The 25,161-nt window shown below is 48.2% G+C and overlaps 1 protein-coding gene across 1 annotated transcript in view; it reads left to right on the top strand.

Annotated features, from left to right (window-relative positions):
* Positions 1-25,161, top strand: part of lrpprc (leucine-rich pentatricopeptide repeat containing) — a gene marked incomplete at its 5' end in the record, with an annotated part of 71,185 nt that overhangs the window by 22,881 nt on the left and 23,143 nt on the right. Inside the window, 10 exon segments of the mRNA XM_083657987.1 lie at positions 3,423-3,450; positions 4,172-4,229; positions 5,821-5,927; positions 6,734-6,811; positions 7,134-7,208; positions 8,359-8,478; positions 9,322-9,452; positions 10,190-10,275; positions 15,678-15,885; positions 23,932-24,056. Coding sequence (XP_083514113.1) covers positions 3,423-3,450; positions 4,172-4,229; positions 5,821-5,927; positions 6,734-6,811; positions 7,134-7,208; positions 8,359-8,478; positions 9,322-9,452; positions 10,190-10,275; positions 15,678-15,885; positions 23,932-24,056 — 1,016 coding nt within the window.

The raw sequence follows: 25,161 nt of genomic DNA, 5'->3' as shown, positions 1-25,161 counted from the left end.
ATATCACACCGTGTGTGTGTGTGTGTGTGTGTGTGTGTGTGCAGCTGCAGGGAAAGACTCCAACACACACACACACAGACGGTGCCTCATGCATATGGAGGCCGTCCCTCAGCACTCGCCCCAAAGCACCGTGGGAGATATGTAAATTAGACGATGCCCGCTGCTGCCCCTCATACCCAGACTCTCTCTCTCTCTCTCTCTCCCTCATTCACTCTCTCTCTCTCTCTCTCTCACACACACTCAGAGGGGCGTGGCCCGGGGGCTTTTGTTGAGGGGCTGTTGATGAATATTGACAGGTTAACATGAGCACTGCGGCCCCTGAGTGAGGCTGCAGGTGAGTTAGAGAGAAGAAGGCTGACTTAACCTGCAGCAACCCCCAAATAACAAAATACACTCCTCTTTAGTTGAGTTCACAGTCAGTCACTAAATATCTTTAACTCATTTAAATATACTTCACTCATTTTGTTCATCTACTCTGCGAATATTAATAATTATCACACGTGTTTTGATGGAATTATATCAGTTTTTGTGAGATCATCTTCGTTAGTTAATGTGATTTAAATATGGTTACGGTTTATTTATATCGCGCTTAAAAACAAACCAAAGTGCTTTACAGAAATTGGTTATACATGAGAAGAATAAAAATGAAATGAAAAATAAAAAAACTAATTTCGTTTTTGTCAGTAAAGGTGTTAATAATACTATATTTGCTAATCTGTAGCATCGTGCTTTTATTTTATACCTTGGTGGTCTGTGGTTATTATCCAACAAAGCAGGTAATCAGCCACTGCAATGAAGAATATAGCTAAATTAACCCGCTTGAGAGCAGCAAAAACAACGTTCGTTCAAGTTGTGAATGTCTTTTGAATATCCAACCTAAATGTAACTTCACCGCGGTGCAAAACACCTCTCTTCAAATTCAGCATCTGTTTTGGGTTTCCAGGGTCCGGCACATGTGACCGTGTGGTCACAAAAACGTGACGGTACACGGTTGTCCGCACAGAGCCTGTGCGTACGTACGCCCTCTGATGACGACATGTACGGCACGCCCACTCTCGCTCGGATCCGCAGTGGAGTGTTCACCTGGGCAGAGAATAGGTAGTGTTCACCTGGGCAGTGACTAAAGTGACTTTAGCTGTGCTGTGAGCTCAGGATGTGTGTGTTTGTGTGGTGTTGTGTGTGTCTGCGTGTGTGTGTCTGTATTTAGATGGTAAATTTGCTTATTCTGCTATTGCTCTGTGTGACTGTGTCTATCCCCTTTCTGTCTGAATCTGCTGTTTCTCTCCTCCAATTGCTCTGCTCTGATTGGACGGACGCACACACACGCGCGCGCGCACACGTGCGTGTACGTGTGCTAACACTCTTCTATCTGTTAGCTTTCCTGACAGGGTCATAATTGGTCTTGTCACTTGGGGGGGGGGGCAGACGCGTCACTAAGTGTGTGTGTGTGTGTGTGTGTATATGTGTGTGTGTGTGTGTCTGCTGTGTCATTGCGATGGGGGACTGCCCCTGTCAGAGACAAGGTCAGGGGATAATTTAATCGTTAAAGACCTCTTCTCCTCTCCTCTCTTCTTTGTCGTTTCCTCCCTCGCTCTCCTCCTCACTGCCAACTAGCTGACAACGGCAGAAATGTCACACTTTGTCATCATTTAGCGTGTGTGTGTGTGTGTGTGTCTGTCTTTTGTGGTGTCCCAGTCTTTTGTGGTGCTGTCTCTTCTCCCCAGTGCTCTGTAGGATTCTGAGTGTCAGCTTGAAAACACAGCGTCTCTTGTCTGTGATTTATGTAGCCTGCTGTATTGTGCTGCGCTGTCATGTCACACTATCTGCGCTAACATGACAACGTCAGTGTTTCGGTGACTTGTATTGCGATGTCACGTACATCCGGCTTCTCGTATTGTCTGTTCTGTTGAAAGTAGCCCCATCCCCAATAAAAAAAAATCTTAACTGTTTGCAAACCAAATTGAGTTACTAATTTATCTGAACTCATTTATTTATCTTTATTCTGTTTTTATTTCACCAAAACATTTCACATTTATTCTTAAAGCTTTAAAGCAACTTGGACATTCTAGGTGTTTACCGGACACTGTCATCTAGAGTTTAACCACAGAATAATGTTAAAATCTAAAATGGTTCATGGATTACATTCTAATCTATCTAACAAACCTATCAATTTAAAAGTCAAGCACGTTACCGTGGAAACAATTAACACGTTCAGTGCCAGCGACGCCATATGGCGTCATTAGAAATTTACCGTACAGTGCCAGCGACGCCAAATGGCGTCATAACTCCAAATTGTTTTTTTGACGGGGGGGTGTCGATCTAAGCTTCTTACGTCGCCTCTAACAATATTGTAGCTATTGGAGGTCGATAACCTATTTTACAAACCCATTAGGTGGCGACAGCACTCTCCTGATCAGAGAAAAAGGAGCCAAACACACAGAAATAGTCACTGGGGAAAATGAGGAAATCGCATCGCATCCGTCCGTATGCATCGACGTGCCTCCATAAACGAGCACAACGCCAGCTGTGCCCCCAGCAGCAGCATCCGCTGTCACAACTGAGCACCTCCATGTACGCTGCAACAGCACATTCACATAATCAGCCTTATTATTCCGAACTGGAAGCATGCCAGCCCGTGACAAACACACGCGGAACCAAAAAGCTGAATGTCGCGCACCATTCACTGTGTGTGCGCAGCAAACTCAGCAGAGACTGAGAGCCACCAGACACATAAGACACACCCAGGAGGCGTGTGCAGTTGAGGGAGGGGGGGGGGGGGGGGAGCACGCAGAGCAGCAGAGCAGCATACACTTCACCCAGACAGACCCAGACATCAGAAAATTAGCTTCAGAGTCAGTGATGTGCTTGAAATGTTTAATTTCACAAAAGGCTCATTATCTCAGCTCCTAGAAAAAAAGGGATGTTTTTGCTTCAATCAAGCTATCTTCTCCGGCTCATAACTAAAGAACGGAAAATGGGATCAATAAACTTTTTTTTGCAGGTGATAGAAGAGAGTCTCATCGTTATTTGTGCGTGTTCAGTGTTTACATAGTAATTATTAAAAAAATTATATGACTGTTTTAAAATGCATTGCGGCCTATGTGGCACAGCAAGCAACCTTTTGCCCAAGGGCCGTGGCACTCAAAGTGTTAAGATGAGCCCAGAATCACAAATCAGAATGAGGGGGTCCCCGGTATATTTTCTATCATGTAAGGGGTCCCTGGCTGAAAAATATTTGAGAACCTCTGAACTAGTGGAGGAAAATCATTCCTGATGGTTGAGGGTTCAAAAACCTGGACATCCTTCTTTGTGTCTTGTATCATCTCAAGCCACATCTCCTCACACTTGTGAGCACATTGCTCCTCAGTGACATGTTAGAGTTAGCTGTGCGCTCATGTCTTGTCCTCTACTGCCCCCTGCAGGTCTTCTGATGTGGAGAGCATGGTCAAGGTAAGACTCGGGTGATTGTGTGTGTCTGTGTGTCTATGGTAAACTCTCTACACTCTGATTTCTTAAAAAAAAAGTTCTATAGCTGAAAGCAATCACTAAGCCAAGTCAATGTTTTGCCTAGATGACCAAATCTACACAGAAGCTCCATTCCCACTGTGAAAACAGATATTAATCAAAGTGTCAAATAAACATGCTTATGTTCTGGAATAGCCATGAAAACACAATTAGTTTGCATCGTTACCTGCAGTTATAATCACATGTGGTGAGAATATATCAAATATGACAAATGCCATCTGCCACCTAAATCTCCTTGGAGCACTGTGGCGTTATACACTTTTACAGGGCGTTCACACCATACGCCGAAGCAACGCTGAAGCCACAAGTTTAATTTCAGCGTCGTCGTTAACAGGCGAGGCCGTCCACACCAGCCAGGCGCGTGCCACGCTCAAGCCGCGCTGAAGCCATCGTTCAGGATTCAGTTCTATTTTGGAAGCGTGAAGCTGCCAGGCATGAAGTCAATGGAAGTTGACGCTGAGGAAAAGAGAGTGCTTCTTGTGTGACCAGTTTAGCGTCAGCTCAGCTTCAGCGTGGCTAAGCGCCTGGTGTGAACAAACGCTCAGGATGGATGGCCTAACCCCCTAACCTTGGCCGTTTTGATGCCATATTTGATCAGTTGTGTGTGTGTGTGTGTGTGTCTAATTTATGTGTTTTTGGTTCCCAGATTACTGAGCTCTTATACAAAGAGGAGCGCTTCTCCAGGGGAGACTCCAAGCCGTCTGGTAAGAACACACTGAGACACTGCACTAGGGAAGGTATTAATATCTGACAGGGCTGCACGATATTATGCAAAAAAAAAAGTAGATATACTTATATACATATTATATATCTATATCTATATACGGTATATATATTATATATATAGAGAGGCAGAAAGTGAATCTCTGACACGGGATGACTGTTGCCAAGGAAGTCCTCCTCTCCACCTTCTTTTCAGCTGTGGCTGACAGACATGGTCTCAATTATACGTATGGAGAGACTCAGGTTCCAGAGGATCAATTCATTGAGGAAATCTTTTGTTATCTGGGAGCCGTTCCTGATCTATTTTGATCAGGCTCAGAACCATAATTTACTTTCTTTTGGACCACTTGTAGTGGATCCCTTGTACAGTATTTATTTTTTTGTAAGCACACAAGCATTTTATATGACTGGTAGCACCACTTTGTAGCATTGTAATGTTGAATGTACTGTATGTATATTATGTATTTTTTATTTTATTTTATTCTCCCCCCCCTGTTCTTTTTCTTTTTTTTTATGTTCTGAAAACGTAAAAAAAAAAGAGAGGCAGAAAGTGGGAGGGTGGAGGTTGTGTGTGTGTGTGTGTGTGTGTGTGTGTGTGTGTGTGTGTAACAGACATGCGACTGCAGTGCTACTGTAGTGGACAAATGTCAAGTGTGCATGTTGATGTGTGGTGCAGAGTGGACATGTATATCTGTCCTCTCTGCAGCAGTATAACCTTGCAACTATCATTGAGATGACAGACTAATGTGTGCGTGTGCTCATGTTGTTTGTGTATATGTGCAGTCTCAGTAGCAGTAGACTGCTGACCGGCTCACTTTGTGTTATGAAGCCTGTGTGTGCTATGTCTAGAGTGCTATAGGTGTGTGTGTGTGTGTGTGTGTGTGTGTGTGTGTGTGTGTGTGTGTGTCTCTGTGTGTGTGTGTGTGTGTGTGTGTGTGTGTGTGTGTGTGTGTGTGAGAGAGAGAGAGAGAGAGAGAGAGAGAGAGAGAGACCTGCTCTCTCTGTCAGAGGAAATGGACCCTGCCTGCTGACACAGCGCTGACTGAGTAGTGTGTTTGTGCGTGGGTGTGTGTGTGTGTGTGTGTGTGTGTCATTGCTTGGCAGCGTCTCCTATCTGACAGTGTGTGTGTGGAGTGTTGGTGTCGCTCTGTGTCAGTGTGTGGGCTTTTTGACCCCTCACCCCACCCGTAGCGGCGCTGGTGGGAGCCATGGAGACGGTTATCCGTGTCACATCCTGTTAGCCACATCTGTATGTGGGTGGGGGGGGGGGCGGGGGGCTGTCACTGCTGGCAGCCCCACATTCACTCACACTCACACACACACACACACACACACACACACACACACTCCCGACCGAAAGCAGCCTCTGTCAGCAGAACACACACACACACACACACACACACACACACACACACACACACACACACACACACTGCAGAGGTTACAGATAAATTGTATAAATGCACAAATGGATCCCGTGCAAATGAAATGCATTCCCCAGACAATTTGTGTGTGTGTGTGTGTGCGTGTGCGTGTGCGTGTGCGTGTGCGTGTGCGTGCGTCCTCTTCCAGACTCAGCAGCCTTCTTCCTGTACAACCTGATAGACAACATGCCAGAGAGCGAGGTGCAGGCTCAGGAAGAGAAACTGAGGAAGTTCTTCAGGCTGCTCAAGGCCCAGGTACATGGTGGTGGTTGAGTTTTTGGGGTTGGGACTGCCAGACCTGAACCACTATGAGTCAGACGATCACTAGAAAGCCCAGAATATTAATTATTTAATGATTGTATATAATTATCCCGACTGTTGAATCAGATCTTTTTCCTTTTCTTTACTAGCGGTAATTAGGTTCGGGATAGAGCTAATAGGCCTCTTTCTGCTGGAATCCAAATAATGAAGATAAAAAATGCTGATACATTTCACCACTTGCTGACCACTGGTGGTCATTCAATGTGTTGAACTTGAAAGTCCAATATGTCCCACAGCACAGGCTGGTAGGACAGCACAGGCAAGGTGTAGGACACTTTCATCTTTTTCCAAACTGAACTCTTAAGATAAGTCGTACTGAAATGATTACTTACCTGAGACACTTTGTGTTCATTTCATTTGGCTATCATTCAAACTGCAACAGAGTGAAGCACGTTTAATCCAGTGATTTCCTTCTTTGGCTTGTGTCGGCTGATCGTATCGGCTTCATGTATTTTTTAACACGACTAGCTTTAGAAAACACAAAACATTATCTTTAGTATTTTTTTTCTTAAAGGAAATTTAGGAATCAAAATGTCAGACTTGATTGAGTTTTTAATGACACTGATTGTAAAAAACCAACAAAAACAAACAGTCATGGCATTTAACCCACAATTGAACAGGTTCAGCTCCTGGTCCTGTGGTACCAAGAGTTGATCAGGGCTTTGCTGATCCGCTGATTTCTCATCCCCTCGTCTCCTTTGCCTTCTCTAGATTATAACCATCTCCTCTGCCTTCTCTAGAATATAACCATCTCTGGAAACATCTTCAGGGGCATCAGGAACCTTCTGGACTCCTACAACGTCCCGGAGCTCATCAAGGTACAGAGGCAGACAACACAGCTGTCCTGACTTCTTGTGTTTTATCATATCTTTCTGTTGTAGGCATAGCAGGAAAATAGATGATCATTCCTCAGTTTTAGAATAGATGGTTGATTATCTGACAAAGGCGTTGGTAGAGTCGACGAACCACAGCCAGAATTTTACCAGAAACTTTGACATTGAGGATCTATTTTTACTACAGATTTTCTAATGTGTTGATTCCAGTCCTAAGGATGTTGTAGATGTAGTATTATACTGGTAGGCCTATTTCAGTATCGTCACGTCTCAAATGTATTAATGTAATGATTGGTTTGTGTGTCAGGATGTGATGACATTGGTGGACCCCAAAGACCAGCCATCCAACGGCTTTGTGCCCGCTGATCATCTCCACGCCACTGTGAGTAGCATAGTGTGATCATCCCCACGCCACTGTGAGTAGCATAGTGTGATCATCCCCACGCCACTGTGAGTAGCATAGTGTGATCAGCCCCACGCCACTGTGAGTAGCATAGTGTGATCATCCCCACGCCACTGTGAGTAGCATAGTGTGATCATCCCCACGCCACTGTGAGTAGCATAGTGTGATCAGCCCCACGCCACTGTGAGTAGCATAGTCTGATCATCTCCACGCCACTGTGAGTAGCATAATGTGATCATCCCCACGCCACTGTGAGTAGCATAATGTGATCATCCCCACGCCACTGTGAGTAGCATAATGTGATCATCCCCACGCCACTGTGAGTAGCATAGTGTGATCATCCCCACGCCACTGTGAGTAGCATAGTGTGATCATCCCCACGCCACTGTGAGTAGCATAATGTGATCATCCCCACGCCACTGTGAGTAGCATAATGTGATCATCCCCACGCCACTGTGAGTAGCATAATGTGATCATCCCCACGCCACTGTGAGTAGCATAGTGTGATCAGCCCCACGCCACTGTGAGTAGCATAGTGTGATCAGCCCCACGCCACTGTGAGTAGCATAGTGTGATCATCCCCACGCCACTGTGAGTAGCATAGTGTGATCATCCCCACGCCACTGTGAGTAGCATAGTGTGATCAGCCCCACGCCACTGTGAGTAGCATAGTGTGATCATCCCCACCCCACTGTGAGTAGCATAGTGTGATCATCCCCACGCCACTGTGAGTAGCATAGTGTGCACAAGCCAGACGAATGGATACGTGATATATTATAAAGACTACCGGTATATATGCTACATAAATGCGATATCATGGATTTCAAGTGGTTTACTCCAAAATGTTGTAGACCTGTTTGAGAGATTCACCATCACCCTCTAAAATCTTGAGGATCTAGATGGTTAAAGTGTTGCCACTTTTTTCTTTTGAACAGTAGCATCATTTGTCTTAATTGTGTGCGATCAGTCATTCTGTAGGAGCACTGTTTCAAATGGTGGGTTTAATTTGAGGTAAAACTACATGTACTTGTGTATGTGTGTACTTGTGTATGTGTGTACACGCAGGTAGTGTATGTACATGTGCATACTGTACTGTAAGTGTGTGTTTTTCTCTCTCTCTCTCCACCAGGCGACTGCTGTTGAGGGCAAAGTGCTTCTGCTGGAGAAGCGACTGGCTGAACTGAAAGCAGACAACAAGCCATTAGGCGCCACACTCAAACAAGCCATATTCGCTCTGTGTGCAGAGGAGGTAGGCTTTGTTGATTTGATGATTTTAACACGCCAACCTCCGCCCCCTCAAAAACAAAATCTGTGTATTCGTTAATTTAGTCTCTTTGTTCATCAAGAATCTGCCTCGGTCCAGTCAGGCCTTGTTGTAGGCAAGTCACTATATCTAGTCCAAGTCAAGTCTCAGGTCCCCAGGGTTCAAGTCTCAGGTCCCCAGGGTTCAAGTCTCAGGTCCCCAGGGTTCACTTCCAGGGTTAGGGTTAGGGTTCCAGGGTTCAAGTCTGAGCCACCAAAGAAGAGTGAGTCGACTCGAGTCATTACCTGAGTCTGAGTCCAGGGGAACTGAACATGAGCGTAGGTAGAACACACGTCGCTGCCCTCGCACAAAATTGAATAATGTTACAGTATTAATATAGCTATCAATACCTTATGCCAAATTATTAGTGTTATTAGGGCTTATTACAAAAAATGGGGGGGGGCATCTTTATCAACTAACAAGGGGGTGTCTTTATCAACTAACAAGCCCCAATCCTCGTCTCCAACTTCAGAGTCCCAATGCTTGAGTCCAAGTCATCATTGCTCAAGTCCAAGTCGAGTCAGCAGTCCTGAAAACACGAGTCGAGTGGGACTCGTACTCCACTACAACACTGCAGCCAGGAGATGATCTTTCACGTCTGATACAAAACACAAGCGTGATCTTTTTCATATCATTTTTGTGTCCGTGTGTCTCATCCAATCATGTGTCTGTGTGTCTCATCCAATCACGTGTCTGTGTGTCTCATCCAATCACGTGTCTGTGTGTCTCATCCAATCACGTGTCTGTGTGTCTCATCCAATCACGTGTCTGTGTGTCTCATCCAATCAGAAGTTGGAGCGCGCCCTGGAGCTGAAGCAGCAGCACGAGGACGAGATGACGGCCGCCGGCTACGCCACCCTCATCAGTTTCTGCTGTCGCCACGACAACCTGGAGGAGGCGCTCAACCTGAAGCGGGAGCTGTGAGTGGAGTAGGACACACACACACACACACACACACACACAGGGGTGGGACGCGATAATAAACACTCAAGATAATTGTATTGAGGTGAATTTACATTAATCGTATAATCGTGAATATCGTCACATGAGAATGAATATCGTCCGAGTCCCGAGTGACTTGAAAAAGCGGTCTAACTTAACTCACTAACAAGTCACAGTCCTATTGATTTCCTGTTTTATTTTGAAGTGCCATTTGCCACAACGGGGGGGGGGGGGGGGTGCGCATCTTTCCAGTCAATCGTCGTCGGCATGGCTGAAGCCCACTCGGCTTGCCCGTCGTGTCCTCCTGCTAAACAAGTGAAATCTGATGTGTGGGAATATTCTGGGTTCAAAAATGAGGAATGACAGAACGACGAGGTTCTCACCTGCAGAACCTGCTGCAGCTTAGTCGGCCATTCGAGTTGAACACGAGGGAGATGTTAACGCAGGGTCCAGCCACTCTGTTGACTGAGCCTCTCTCCTCCTCTTCATGTCTGGTCTGCATCTCTCTCCTCACTGCTGCTCTCGAGGCTCCAGCGTCGGACACTGAACTGCAGCAAAAGTACAGGAGATGAGTTGGGTTACTGTAACTTACTGTACTGTGAGTGGAATGCCTTCATCTCTGTCTCCGTCTGTCTCTGTCTGTCTCTGTCTGTCTCTGTCTGTCTCTGTCTGTCTCCGTCTGTCTCTGTCTGTCTCCGTCTGTCTCTGTCTCCAGGAGTCGTAAGGACTCATCGATAGCACTGGACCCCAGTAAATACATCTCCATGGTCACGGCGCTCTCCAAGCATGGCAGAGTAGAGGGTAAGTTCCTGAGTTCCTGACAGTAAGCCTGGCCAGAGGCCTCAAAGTGTGAGTGTCACTGACCCATCTCCAATCTGTCTTTGTCCTTCCCTCAAACCACATGTTCCAGCCTTCTTCACAATGTTGCAACGCTGGGTTTCCTTCAGCCCATCCAAGACCCAATGACACAATGAGCATCAGTGTTGGCTCTCTGCTTTGGCACACACCTGTCCTCGCCTCTCTTCTCCTCCCCATCTCTCCGTCGGCTTCTGTCTATATCTGACGGGCTCTCTCTCTCTCCGTCTCAATGTGTGTCATTACCTCGTTCACCCCCCCCACACACACACACACACACACACACACACACACACACACGCACACGCATCAGTGAGAAATGAGAGTGGGGGGAATTACAGGACTGTGTATTTTTCCAGAATTATTGAAATCCGCCTTGTAGGAATAAGGGATGCAACGATAACCAGTTTTAATGATAACCGTGATAAAATTCCTTACGATAACCGTACCGTTTCAAAATTTCATTATCATTAAAACCGTGGTACCGTGATTACCGTGGTTACAGTGCTTTGAAACACATGGTAAATAAATACTGTCCATCATCAACCAAAGTTGTCTCAATCCTTTTTGGGTCTGAGTTTTCAATATGAAACGTTGTAAAATGATTTCAGTGAGTCTCTCAGTACTTTTTGAACATTTTCAGCAATCTTTTACGAATACCGTGATAATACGATAACCGTGATCATTTCAATCGTGATGTGAAATGTTCATACCGTTACATCTCTAGATGCTGATCATGTGTCCGCCAAAATGCTTTGAACATTTCACACAAGAACACACACAGCCACACACACACACACACACACACACACACACACACACACACACACACACACACACACACACACACACACACACACATACACATTTACATTTGCATGTGAATTCAAGCAAAAAGGCACTTGGTGGGGACGGCGGTTGGTGTGTCCGTCCATGTGTGTGTGTGTGTGTGTATAGGCGGTGCTAACGCGTTTGCCATTAGCCAGAGTGTGCATATGGAGGGGACGCTTGTCATCCACATTAGCACACATGGCTAACCTGGATGTTAGCATGCCCCTGCCCGCCCAGACGTGAGTCCGCCTGGCTCCCAGCACACAGCAGGTCCACTTGAAGATCATGCCTCCTGGCATCTCTCCTCAAACTGTTTCTCACCCACTCTAATGCCCCCTCCCCCCCCGGTCCATCTCTCCAAGCAACCTTCTCCCTCTCTTCTCTTCCTCCATCCTTTTGTTGATGTTCTCCCTGTTTCTCCTTCCTTCCACCTTTCCTCTCTCAACCTTCTTTTCCATTCCTTCCTCTCCTTCCAACACCTATCCTCGGGTGCTGCTCACCGTTGACCTCCGTGCCTCCCTGTCCTTCTACTGTCCAACCAGCGCTCCATCTGTCCAACCAGAGCTCCATCTGTCCAACCAGAGCTCCATCTGTCCATTCATTGGTTTTCCATTCATCTGTGTTTTCAAAGTGTGGGAGAGAGGAGAGGGTCTCCCCTCAGAGAACACTCTCCCCCCAAATATTATTACTATTATTGTTGTATGCTCCACTCCATATGCTCCATAACCAGTTCCAAAAATGTTGTAAACATCTTCATCCTATATTCTTTAAGATTTCAAAACGTCTTTATCCTTCTTTTTTTCAAATCTCTTCTTTAAAACATTTGAAACATAATCACTGAGACCAATGACTTGGAGCTGATCTGGAGCTACACCAGCCAACTCGCTCCATCCAACATCCAAGCCTTCTTCCCCCCCCCGGAGCTCTTCCTTCAACTGCCCGTTTAGCCAGTATGCATATCCATCAGCTCAGCCAACCATCACAGACAGCATAGCAAGCCAGACCACACACACACACAGACAGACAGACAGACAGACACACACACACACACACACACACACACACACAGATAGACAGACACACACACACACACACACACACACACACACACACACACACACACACAGGGATACACACAGGCCAGGTAAACAAACATCACACAGCCCATTGGTTCATCTAATGTTCCACAGCTTGACTGCTGGCCATGTCTCTCTGTCCCAACATGCACACACACACACACACACACACACACACACACACACACACACACACACACACACACACACATACCTTGGTTCACACCATAGACATCTCAGAAGCAGCACTTGATGGAAGCTTCTAGCAGGAGCCATTCACACCAGAATCACTCTGTTTTGTCCACGCTAGGGATGTTCATCAATCATCGATAGTCCTAAATTGATCGTTGAGGAATTAATTCAATCATGTGGAATTTTTATCGATTATTATTATTATTTTTTTTTTTTTCGGACTAGGTTTGGGTGGAATTCGTTCCTCCTCGCCCCACTCCATTGCACAGCTGACTAACGTGAGGTGGAGCTTCATATAGTCTCTAGTTTTCTGGCTGGGCACGGGCCTTTGTGCCAACAAAACTGTTTTAAACATGGGGAATTCACACCGGCATGCGCCGGGGACACAAACAAACGCACCCAGCGGTCTGCGGACCTCAGTGAGGCTCAGGCCTGTTGATTTGACTCTTGTGCTGTCGGCTAAGCTGGAAGACGCCGATTGCCTTACATCATGTAACCTGACATGTAACATGTTTGTTTACCTGGCCACAGCGCTAGTGTCTGATATTCTTACTACACAGCGGCATCGCCATTATAGCTGGCCGAGAACGCGCAACGTTATTACCAGACCAGAGTAAAAAAAAATATATATATATATATATATATATATATATATATATATAATAATAATTATTATTATTATTATTATTATTATTACGCTATCGATAATCGATAATTGATCGTTCATTTTCCAGAATTTCGATTATGGAAATTGTTCAAAATGAACATCCCTAGTCCACGCCTCGCTCTCTTTTGCCAGGCGCTGTCCTGCCCCCGCTCACAACTTGCATTGACTTCGTGCCTAAATAGAACAGAAGCTGAAACTAGCGCTGCAGAGAGGTGGAGAGATGAAGATGCCCTGTCTGTCCCTCAGCCCACATGTGTTGGGTTAGGGGCGGGATTGGGAATCACAAGTTTCATCACGATAATATACGATATCATATCGATTCTGTATTTGCTGATATCACAAAGTCTGCCATCATGATACGATTTCAATTTGATTCAATTCAGATGATATCATATGCTCATTTAAACACAATCAGTTACAAACATTCTCGAGACAATTTGATCTGTGAGCTCTTCCAGACATTTAAAGGAAAAACACTAGATCTGTTGTTCACTATAAAGTAGGGATGCTCCGATCGATCGGGCGCCGATATCGGCTCTATGGGCTTTGATCTGAGTTTTCAAAATGGCCGATCAGATGCACGTGAGACACAGTCTGGCTGGCTGCCTCTGTTGACGTGAGCTCAGGCTGTCGAGAGGAGAAACCGGGGAGAAGGAAATCGCAAAAAAAAAAAATGTGTTTCACAAATCTGATCGCGGCGATTCTTTGTATGTGCATCATCATGTTTTGATGCAGCTGTGTGTATGTTCTCTGAGGGGAGGCTCAGTCTCCCACACTTTGAAAACCCCTCGATTATTATATCTCTGTGCCTCTCTGCCCTCTCTTTTTCAGGCAGTGTAGATTAGTATCTGTGGTGGAGAGCAGCTGTATCGCTATCAGCCCATTAGCTGCTGTCTAAATAGACAGTAAACACATCTTAATCACCTCGCTCAGATCTACCACAGCTACGCACACGCACACACACACGCACGCACACACACACACACGCACACACACACACACACACACTCCCACTCCCGCTACAGCATTTAGCTCGTGGTAGCGTTGGCCAGATGGGCGCGTGGCCCGGGAAAAAGCCCTCCATTAGCGGTTGGAGTTTGACCGAACCGCTCCACCCCCCGTCCCGCTCGCGTGGGTCTTTCTCGGGCCCTCGGCGCCGCATACCTATAATTTAGTCCCCGAGTGCTTTGCAAAAAGCCGGCCTCCATTGTCGGGGTTCTGCTAATTGTAGTCTCGTTTAGAAAACTGCAAGTAGCAATTAGCAGCCGGTTGGCATTATCCATCCCTGCTGCTGGCTCCAAATGCTGCTTTAACATGGCTTTGTTTTCCCCACATGGAATTAGCTAAAGGGCCTTTTATCATGTTCACACTGCCTGCTCTCTCCCAGCCAAGATCTGCCCACCTCTCTCTCTCTCTCTTTCACTCTCTCTCTCTCTCTTTCACTCTCTCTCTCTCTCTCTTTCACTCTCTCTCTCTCTCTCTTTCACTCTCTCTCTCTCTCTCACTCTCTCTTTCACTCTCTCTCTCTCACTCTCTCTCTCTTTCACTCTCTCTCTCTCTCTATTTCACTCTCTCTCTCTCTTTCACTCTTTCACTCTCTCTCACTCTTTCACTCTCTCTCTCACTATCTCTCTTTCACTCTCTTTCACTCTCTCTCACTCACTCTTTCTCACTCTCTCTCACTCTCTTATGCTCTCTCACTCTCTCACACTCTCTCTCTCACACTCTCTCTTATGCTCTCTCTCTCATGCTCTCTCACTCTCTCTCTCACTATCTTATGCTCTCTCACTCTCTCTTACACTCTCTCTCACACTCTCTCACTATCTTATGCTCTCACACTCTCTCACACTCTCTCACTCTCTTATGCTCTCTCACTCTCACACTCTCTCACTCTCTCTCTCACACTCTCTCACTCTGTCTCTCTTGTGCTCTCTCACTCTCTCTCTCTCACACACACTCACTGTCTCACTCTCTCTTGCGCTCTCACTCTCTCTTGTGCTCTCTCACTCTCTCTCTCTCTCTCTCACTCTATCTCTCACTCTCTCTCTCTCACACACTCTCTTCTGCTCTCTCACTCTCTCTCTCACTCTCTCTCTCTCTCTTGCGCTCTCTCTCATTCTGTTGCTTTTCCTGCCTCTCCATCTGACTTCCTCTCCCTCACTATCGCTCATCTCTTCATCCTTCTATTGAGAGGCAGTGGACTTCAGGACCAGCACACTTTGCCACACGTCTAAGACTTAGTCCCTGCGTCCCTCACAGAAGCATCAGTACATGATGAGAGCTGGAGCAGCAGAAGATGGCAGTAACACATGTGAAGCTAACATGTCCATAACCCACGCTCCTCTGCTCTCCTCTGTCACAGAGGTGTGAAGCTAACATGTCCATAACCCATGCTCCTCTGCTCTCCTCTGTCACAGAGGTGTGAAGCTAACATGTCCATAACCCATGCTCCTCTGCTCTCCTCTGTCACAGAGGTGTGAAGCTAACATGTCCATAACCCACGCTCCTCTGCTCTCCTCTGTCACAGAGGTGTGAAGCTAACATGTCCATAACCCATGCTCCTCTGCTCTCCTCTGTCACAGAGGCGGTGGACCTGCTGAAGGAGATGAAAGAGAAAGAGGTGGTGGTGAACGACGTTCACGTCACCATGCTCTTCCACATGCTGACCGGTGCCGCGGCCACGGGCGGCCATGACGCCGTCCGCCGGCTCCAGGACACCATCTTCACCCTGGGATTGGCCAAGCCCACCACCAATCTCTGCTCCCCGCTGATCACCGCCTACCTGAACAGGTACAGACAGACATATACATGGTGTGCGTTACCTACCTGAACAGGTACACACAGAGAGATACATAATGTTACCTACCTGAACAGATACAGAGAGATACATGGTGTGCGTTACCTACCTGAACAGGTACACACAGAGAGATACATGATGTTACCTACCTGAACAGGTACACACAGAGAGATACATGATGTTACCTACCTGAACAGGTACAGACAGACAGATACATGATGTTACCTACCTGAACAGGTACACACAGAGAGATACCTGATGTTACCTACCTGAACAGGTACAGACAGACAGATACATGATGTTACCTACCTGAACAGGTACAGACAGACAGATACATGATGTTACCTACCTGAACAGGTACACACAGAGAGATACGTGGTGTGCGTTACCTACCTGAACAGGTACAGACAGATACATGGTGTGCGTTACCTATGTGAACAGGTACACACAGAGAGATACATGATGTTACCTACCTGAACAGGTACAGACAGATACATGGTGTGCGTTACCTACCTGAACAGGTACACACAGAGAGATACATGATGTTACCTACCTGAACAGGTACACACAGAGAGATACCTGATGTTACCTACCTGAACAGGTACACACAGAGAGATACATGGTGTGCGTTAGAACACAAAAATACTGACACACAAACGGTGCACACACAGATTATACACACACAACACACACTGGCAGAAAGACCGATGCCTGTCTGTGAACATAATGTGCGCACACACACACACAAACACACACACACACACTTGCTTTTCGCCAAAAAGACGCACACAAATACAATATGAAGGCATTCATACATGGTGAGCATGGCTGAAGATGAGCTGAGCCAACCAACACTTTGTTTTCACATTTGTTGCTTTATTTGCCAAATTCAGTTGCCGTGTGTGTGTGTGTATAATGTGTGTGTGTATAATGTGTGTGTGTATAATGTGTGTGTGTTTGTGTTTGTGTATGTGTGTGTGTGTGTCTCATTGAGTTACTCCCCCCCCCCCTCCCCCATGATCATAGCTGGGGTTACATTCTGGGTGAGCGATTCAGACAGAGAGAGGATGTGAAAATTGGTGTGTGTGTGTGTGTCTCTGTTTGTTTGTTTGAGGGTTTGCCAGCTGCAGCCCCTCCCATGCCCACAGCCCCGAGCTCTCCAAACATCTACTCCCATACTCTGAGTCCAAGGTGGTGTGTGTGTGTGTGTGTGTGTGTGTGTGTGAGAGAGAGAGAGAGAGTGTGTGTGTTTAGAAATGGCCATTGATGCCTCCTCCCTATAATGCCAATATGCAAATGAGCTTCATCAAACACCGGCCCGGGGTCACTGGTGTAGCCCCGCCCCCTCCCCTCCATCTCTATTCAGTGTGCGTGTGAGTATGTGTGTCCGCGCTCGATTTGTCAGAACAGCTTTTAAGTAGATCAACTCATTAGCATGTTAATTATGTACAGAGCACTAATTGCTGGATTTACCACAGCCATGGAGTGCACATACTCACACGCACGCGCGCACACACACACACACACACACACACACACACACACACACACACACACACACTGTTTACCTCTACTGTACATGCTGTGGGAGAGCTAGGCCAAGTCCACACCTTTGCACATGAAGCTTGTGTACACACACTCATACACACACACACTCACACAGGCATGCGCACACACACACACTCATACACACACACACTCACACACACACACACACACACACCGGCTCCCCTGCCACTGTGTGTTTTGCTGTAAGTCAGGTCTCTGGCACAAACAGAGTTTGCAGGTTCACTCGTTAATCACTGCCTCTGTGAGATTAGCAGGCTAATTTACCCCTGGGTCATCAACAGCAGCCAACACACACACACACACACACACACACACACACACACACACACACACACGCACACACACACACACACAGTACTTACCTATGTCTATGCTGCTACATTCTGTTATGCTGCTATGTTTTTATATTTTTACATCTTCAATTCGATGACTTTTATTCTCTGATGCTGATTAGGCATGGGTCGATTCCCGGTTTTACCAGTTCGGTTCGGTGTACGAGCCCAAACTGGTTTGATCACGTGCAAACCGAAAAAAACTACTTATTTTTTTTTATTTTTTTTTAGGGTTAGGGATTTTTCGTATTAGCCTCTTCTCAAGTTGCACTCGTAGGCAAAAGTCTTATTTTGTTTATTATGTTGATGTTTGAAGAAAAGTTAAGCTGAATAGTTATGAGAAATAAAAACTGTGTTGTTACAGTTAAATGGTTCTGCTTATTTTTATTCAGTGTTAGTGCTGGTTGGCAGCATACCAGCTTAGAGGTGATTATCGCCACCAACTGCAGTCGCATTACACTCATTTATGGGCTACACTATTTTTTTTTTTTTTTAAGTAGGGAGGAGGAAGGATGGACAGACAGACGGTAGGGAGGAGGAGGAGCGACAGACAGACAGTAGGGAGGAGGAGCGACAGACAGACAGACAGTAGGGAGGAGGAGGAGCGACAGACAGACAGTAGGGAGGAGGAGGAGCGACAGACAGACAGTAGGGAGGAGGAGGAGGGACAGACAGACAGACAGTAGGGAGGAGGAGGGACAGACAGACAGACAGTAGGGAGGAGGAGGGACAGACAGACAGTAGGGAGGAGGAGGGACAGACAGACAGTAGGGAGGAGGAGGGACAGACAGACAGACAGTAGGGAGGAGGAGGGACAGACAGACAGTAGGGAGGAGGAGGGACAGACAGACAGTAGGGAGGAGAAGGAGCGACAGACAGACAGTAGGGAGGAGGAGGGACAGACAGACAGACAGTAGGGAGGAGGAGGGACAGACAGACAGTAGGGAGGAGGAGGGACAGACAGACAGACAGTAGGGAGGAGGAGGGACAGACAGACAGTAGGGAGGAGGAGGAGGGACAGACAGACAGTAGGGAGGAGGAGCGACAGACAGACAGTAGGGAGGAGGAGGGACAGACAGACAGTAGGGAGGAGGAGGGACAGACAGACAGTAGGGAGGAGGAGGGACAGACAGACAGACAGTAGGGAGGAGGAGGGACAGACAGACAGTAGGGAGGAGGAGGGACAGACAGACAGTAGGGAGGAGGAGGAGCGACAGACAGACAGTAGGGAGGAGGAGGGACAGACAGACAGACAGTAGGGAGGAGGAGGGACAGACAGACAGTAGGGAGGAGGAGGAGTGACAGACAGACAGACAGTAGGGAGGAGGAGGGGTGGGTGCATAGGGATAAAAGAGGACAAAGCGTACATCACTCCCGCCCGCGGCCGTCTCATCGCCGCGTCAGCGCTAATGACTTAATGAACACTTCTCCAGCAGATTAGCTCTTGACAGCCCGTCATACGCGCCTCGCCGTTAGCCTCCCTCCCCGTCCGCACAGCGTTGTGCACGCTAACCCGCTACGCTAGCCAGGCAGCTAGCTCGCCCCTCCGCCGTACCCCTATAGGGGGTGATTAGCGACGGAAAATGCTAATGAGTCCAACAGAATGTGGAGCTGGCAGGAGATGTGAGATAAGACGGAGAGAGAGACGGTGGAGATAGACAGGAGGGGAGGAGACCTGACACAAGAGAGGAGTGTGTTGAGATGGTTCACTCCCACTCATTTCTACCATCTTCTACTGTGTGGACAATGAGTTGAAGTGGGGCCCAGAGTGAGAGGAGAAGGAGGACCAGGAGAGGTGAAGAGACGACTAGGTGTTTCACTGCTGAGAAGAGGAGATGGAAAGAGAAGCCATAGGTAAAAGAATTGGGCAGAAGAGAACATGGAGTAGGGCAAGAGGTGGAAGACAGGAGTGAGAGGATGGGGAGATGGAAAGAAGAAAAGATAGACCGGTGGTTCTCAGCGTGGGGTCCGGGGAGGCGGGGACCACCAGGGGGTCCTCGAGGGGGTGCCAGGTTGTCCCCAGCAAATTCCCAAATTATTAAACATTATTTAATTGACAAGTGAACACAATTAGATCATGTAGAAGAATGACTCTTTTGATTGGTTATCATAGTTCCACTGTTCTCTATCTACCTGCAATACAGAGAGTCATGGATTTATGGACCAAATGATTTACTCCTGCAACTTCACAAAGCTCCTTGCTGAATTCAACTGGTTGTGTGCTTGAGTCTGTCGGGCCGGGCCGGCCGTTGCGGTGCTGCTGGGCCCGACCAATTCTAGGAGAATGTTTTTTTCCCAAGCTCCCACCAGATTTGGTATTATATGTTGAGTGTTGCAAATATTTATCTTGGGGTCGTTTTTCTATATTGTGGTATTTTGTTCTATTCTATATGTGATTCTACTTCTACTTCATTTCTCTACTTCCACATGTATTGTGGTATATTGCACGGCGCGTACACACACTCATCAGGGTGTCAGGTGTGTCCATCACGCACGCATTCACCTGCATGAATATTTGTAAGTGCCGTTCTTCAGCACTTGAAACAGCAGGCTACCTGTGTCATGATACGTATATATATATAGATATAGATATATTAGAGACACCTTGGCCTCCCCCTGTGCGAGGACAGGGGCTTGATATGATAACAGGCCTGCTGATGTGCACCGAGCAAAGGAGGGGGACAGAGAGGAGAGGAGAGGAGGGAGAGAAAGAGAGGGGGAGTGAGAGGAGAGGAGGGAGAGAGAGAAAGAGGGACAGAGAGGAGAGGAGGGAGAGAGAGAGAGGGGGAGTGAGGAGAGAGGAGAGGAGGGAGAGAAAGAGAGGGAGTGAGAGGAGAGGAGGAGGGAGAGGAGGGAGAGAAAGAGAGGGGGAGTGAGAGGAGAGGAGGGAGAGAAAGAGTGGGAGTGAGAGGAGAGGAGGAGAGAAAGAGAGGAGAGGAGGGAGAGAAAGAGAGGGAGTGAGAGGAGAGGAGGGAGAGAAAGAGAGGAGAGGAGGGAGCGAAAGAGGGACAGAGAGGAGAGGAGGGAGAGAAAGAGGAGAGGAGGGAGAGAAAGAGGGGCACATAGAGGAGAGGAGGGAGAGAAAGAGGAGAGGAGGGAGAGAAAGAGGGGGAGTTAGAGGAGAGGAGGGAGAGAAAGAGGAGAGGAGGGAGAGAAAGAGGGGCACAGAGGAGAGGAGGGAGAGGAAGAGAGGAGAGGAGGGAGAGAAAGAGGAGGAGGGAGAGAAAGAGAGGGACAGAGGAGAGGAGGGAGAGACAGAGAGGAGAGGAGGGGGAGTGAGAGGAGGGAGAGAAAGAGAGGGAGTGAGAGGAGAGGAGGGAGAGAAAGAGGAGTGGAGGGAGAGAAGGAGGGGGACAGAGGAGAGGAGGGAGAGAAAGAGGAGGAGTGAGATGAGCTTGTCTCGGTGCTCGTTATTTTTTCAGGGCTTAATTGGCTGGAAAGTGGCTGACATGCAAAGTTGGGGACATTAACGAGGCTGTGCACTGCAGACAGTCAATGGCAACGCAAAGTGACAGTTAAATTGTACCTAGGGGAAATTATCCATCTTTCCACATCTTTAGCACGTTTCTTTTTTGTGTGGTTAGATCGGCGGGGGCGGAAACTAGAGAGGGGAGGAGAGAGGGGCTCTATTTTAGCCAAGAGTGATGGGGATATTATTAATCTTTTTGAAAGATGTCTCGTTAGGAGAAGGAGGCGTGGTCACGTGGTGGAGGTTGTTAGGAGAAGGAGGCGTGGTCACGTGGTGGAGGTTGTTAGGAGAAGGAGGCGTGGTCACGTGGTGGAGGTCGTTAGGAGAAGGAGGCGTGGTCACGTGGTGGAGGTCGTTAGGAGAAGGAGGCGTGGTCACGTGGTGGAGGTTGTTAGGAGAAGGAGGCGTGGTCACGTGGTGGAGGTCGTTAGGAGAAGGAGGCGTGGTCACGTGGTGGAGGTCGTTAGGAGAAGGAGGCGTGGTCACGTGGTGGAGGTTGTTAGGAGAAGGAGGCGTGGTCACGTGGTGGAGAAGGAGGCGTGGTCACGTGGTGGTGGTTGTTGGGAGAAGGAGGCGTGGTCACATGGTGGAGGTTGTTAGGAGAAGGAGGCGTGGTCACGTGGTGGAGGTTGTTAGGAGAAAGAGGCGTGGTCACGTGGTGGAGGTTGTTAGGAGAAGGAGGCGTGGTCACGTGGTGGAGGTTGTTAGGAGAAAGAGGCGTGGTCACGTGGTGGAGGTTGTTAGGAGAAGGAGGCGTGGTCACGTGGTGGAGGTTGTTAGGAGAAGGAGGCGTGGTCACGTGGTGGAGGTTGTTAGGAGAAGGAGGCGTGGTCACGTGGTGGAGGTTGTTAGGAGAAGGAGGCGTGGTCACGTGGTGGAGGTTGTTAGGAGAAGGAGGCGTGGTCACGTGGTGGAGGTTGTTAGGAGAAGGAGGCGTGGTCACGTGGTGGAGGTTGTTAGGAGAAGGAGGCGTGGTCACGTGGTGGAGGTGGGTGGATGAATGGATGAGGTGGACAGATAAGAGAGGCTGAATGATAGAGAGATGAAGAGGGTGGAGGAGTGAGTGTAGCTCTGCCTGGCTCCTCCTACAGTGTGTGGCGGGGAGGGGCTCCAGTCTAGTCAGTTGCGTTCACCACAACAACACTTACAGTAAAGTGTGCATATATCAGCCACATTACGCTCATTACAGAGCCCCTCCCCCTCTCACATCCTTAGATTTGTCACAGTGCAGTAGGAAGTGACATTCTGTCTCAACTTCTCTAACAACTCTCTCTGTCTCTCTCTCTGTCTCTCTCTCTGTGTGTGTGTGTGTGTGTGTGTGTGTGTGTCTCTCTCTCTCCCTCTCTGTGTTGTGCAGTTGAACAGCCTCTTGACTGGTGCTGCTGAATAATGTTGTCCCTCTTCATTTCAATTAGCACACCTCTTTACCTTCCACCCCTAATCACTCCTCCCTCTCCTCCATCTCTCCTCCATCTCTCTCCTCCCTCCCTCTCCTCCCTCTCTCTCCTCCCTCCCTCTCCTCCCTCCCTCTCCTCCCTCCTCCCTCTCCTCCCTCTCTCTCCTCCCTCCCTCTCCTCCCTCCTCCCTCTCTCTCCTCCCTCCCTCTCCTCCCTCCCTCTCCTCCCTCCTCCCTCTCCTCCCTCCCTCTCCTCCATCTCCCTCCTCCCCCCTCCTCCCTCCCTCCCTCTCCTCCCTCCTCCCTCCCTCCCTCTCCTCCATCTCTCTCCTCCCTCCTCCCTCCCTCCCTCTCCTCCCTCCCTCCCTCTCCTCCCTCCTCCCTCCCTCCCTCTCCTCCATCTCTCTCCTCCCTCCTCCCTCCATCTCTCTCCTCCCTCCCTCTCCTCCCTCCCTCCCTCTCCTCCATCTCTCTCCTCCCTCCATTTCTCTCCTCCCTCCCTCTCCTCCCTCCTCCCTCTCCTCCCTCCCACACTCTCTTCCGTTTTCTTGCCCCCCTCTGGCTTGTTGGTCTTTTTGGGCATATTTCTGTCTTAATTGATGTGAGGAGAAAACACTTGAGAAATGATACCCGCTCGCTCGCTCTCTCTCTCTCTCTCTCTCTCTCTCCATCTCTCGCTCTCTTCCTGTCTGTCTCTTTCTCACTCTCACTCTGCCCCCCTTCCTTCCCCATGGCTGCCCTATCTGCTTTGACCTCTGTGTGATTGACATGGTAATTACCCAATCAGCAGATTGATGGCAGTGCTGTCACAATAGAGGGGATTGAAGTGGTCCCCCTCTCTCTCTCTCTCTCTCGTTTCCTCTCTCTCCCTCTCTTTATCACTCCATCAGAAACACTCATCCTCCCAACTGGCCTTTTTTTGTTTGTCTGTTAGCTCGAGAGGGACAGGCAGAGGCTGAGAGGAGGGACAGGCAGGAAGGACAGACAGGAGGGACAGACAGAGGTGGAGAGGAGGGACAGGCAGAGGTGGAGAGGAGGGACAGGCAGGAGGGACATGCAGGAGGGACAGACGGAGGCTGAGAGGAGGGACAGACAGGAGGGACAGACAGAGGCAGAGAGGAGGGACAGGCAGGAGGGACAACACCCTGTGACACATCCTCTGTTCTCTATCGACGCAGTCCCGCCTGATTGGACGAACCTGTCACCTAACTCGCTCTCTCTTCTTTTCTTCCTGTGTGTGTGTGTGTGTGTGTGTGTGTGTGTGTGTGTGTAGTGAGGACCTGTCTGGAGCTCTAGATGCAGCCATTGACTGTCAGAAGCACTACAGGTGCCTGCCTCGCATCCACGACATCATCGTCAGCATGGTGGAAAAAGGAGACACGGAACTGCTGCAGAAAGGTTATCTATCTATCATCTATCTATCTATATATCATGACATGACAGACAAACAATGAAATAGAATACACACAAATCAACATGTCTCACATAAGAATAAGAGAAAAAGAAATATGAAAGCAAAAGAAAAATAAAGCGAGTTAAAAGCAAATCTAGAGCCAGATAAAACATGTCGCATGGTCCGCTACGCTAGCCCTCTAGCTGGCCAGTGGACCAAAAATGGTAACGTATGATCAGAACATTTTTGTAAATTTCAAAACACAGCAAGCAGAGGAGAAGAGATATGATCTACTGTAAGAGGTTGAGATAAGAGGTCCCACTGTGTGGAGGAACCTCTGTCATCTGTACGTGTGGGCTAGAGTGTGCATGTGGGGAAAGGTCAAAGGTCAACTGAAGTGCCCCGTGCAGCGTTTGCATTAAGCGGCCATATGCATCTCAAGCGGCTACTCTTCCAAGAGTGCGTAAGAGGACCAGGCAGAGAGAGAGAAGAGGTCAGGCCCGGGTCACGCTGAAGCACGCCCACTGATCACATGTTCAACAGCGGCGTGTCGAGCAGGTCGTGGCTCTGGAGTGCGTCGAGGTTGAATCCTCACTGTCGAGTGCCTCTCCACCTCCTCGCCTCCCCATCCTCAACATCCACCCGCTCTCTCATCCCACCTGCCCTCCAACCCTCTTCTCTAACCCCGCCCCCTCCCCTCTCGGGTCACTCGCTGCACCCTCCAAAAGTAAAAAGGACATTGATGGCGATTGGTCGACAGAGGCCAGCATCTAAACCAATAGGCTCAGTTCTCAGTCTCTTATCTGCAGCCTGAGAACTTTCTCCCAGCTTTCCTTCTTCAAACTGGGTGGAAAGTTTGGAAACAATTTGAGAGAGAGAGAAAGAAAGAAAAAACGGCATGGCAGAACCAATCCGGACTCTTGAGGGCGGGGCCGTGGTGCAGAAGGGGCGGGGCCATGCAGAAGTCATGTGCTGGTGGAGAGGTAGGCAGATCAAATGGAATCAAATCATGTAACTCGTAATGTATGTTTTAAACATGATGATTCCATCTTCCACAGTGGGAGAGGGATGACGTGCAGCATCAGTCTTGATCCATAGAGACAGTCGGCA

The sequence above is a fragment of the Poromitra crassiceps genome (genome assembly GCF_964638095.1).
Source record: "Poromitra crassiceps genome assembly, chromosome: 22".
Classification (NCBI taxonomy): domain Eukaryota; kingdom Metazoa; phylum Chordata; class Actinopteri; order Beryciformes; family Melamphaidae; genus Poromitra; species Poromitra crassiceps.
Note: the sequence above shows the minus strand (reverse complement) of the source record. Positions and strands in the feature narration are given on the sequence as shown.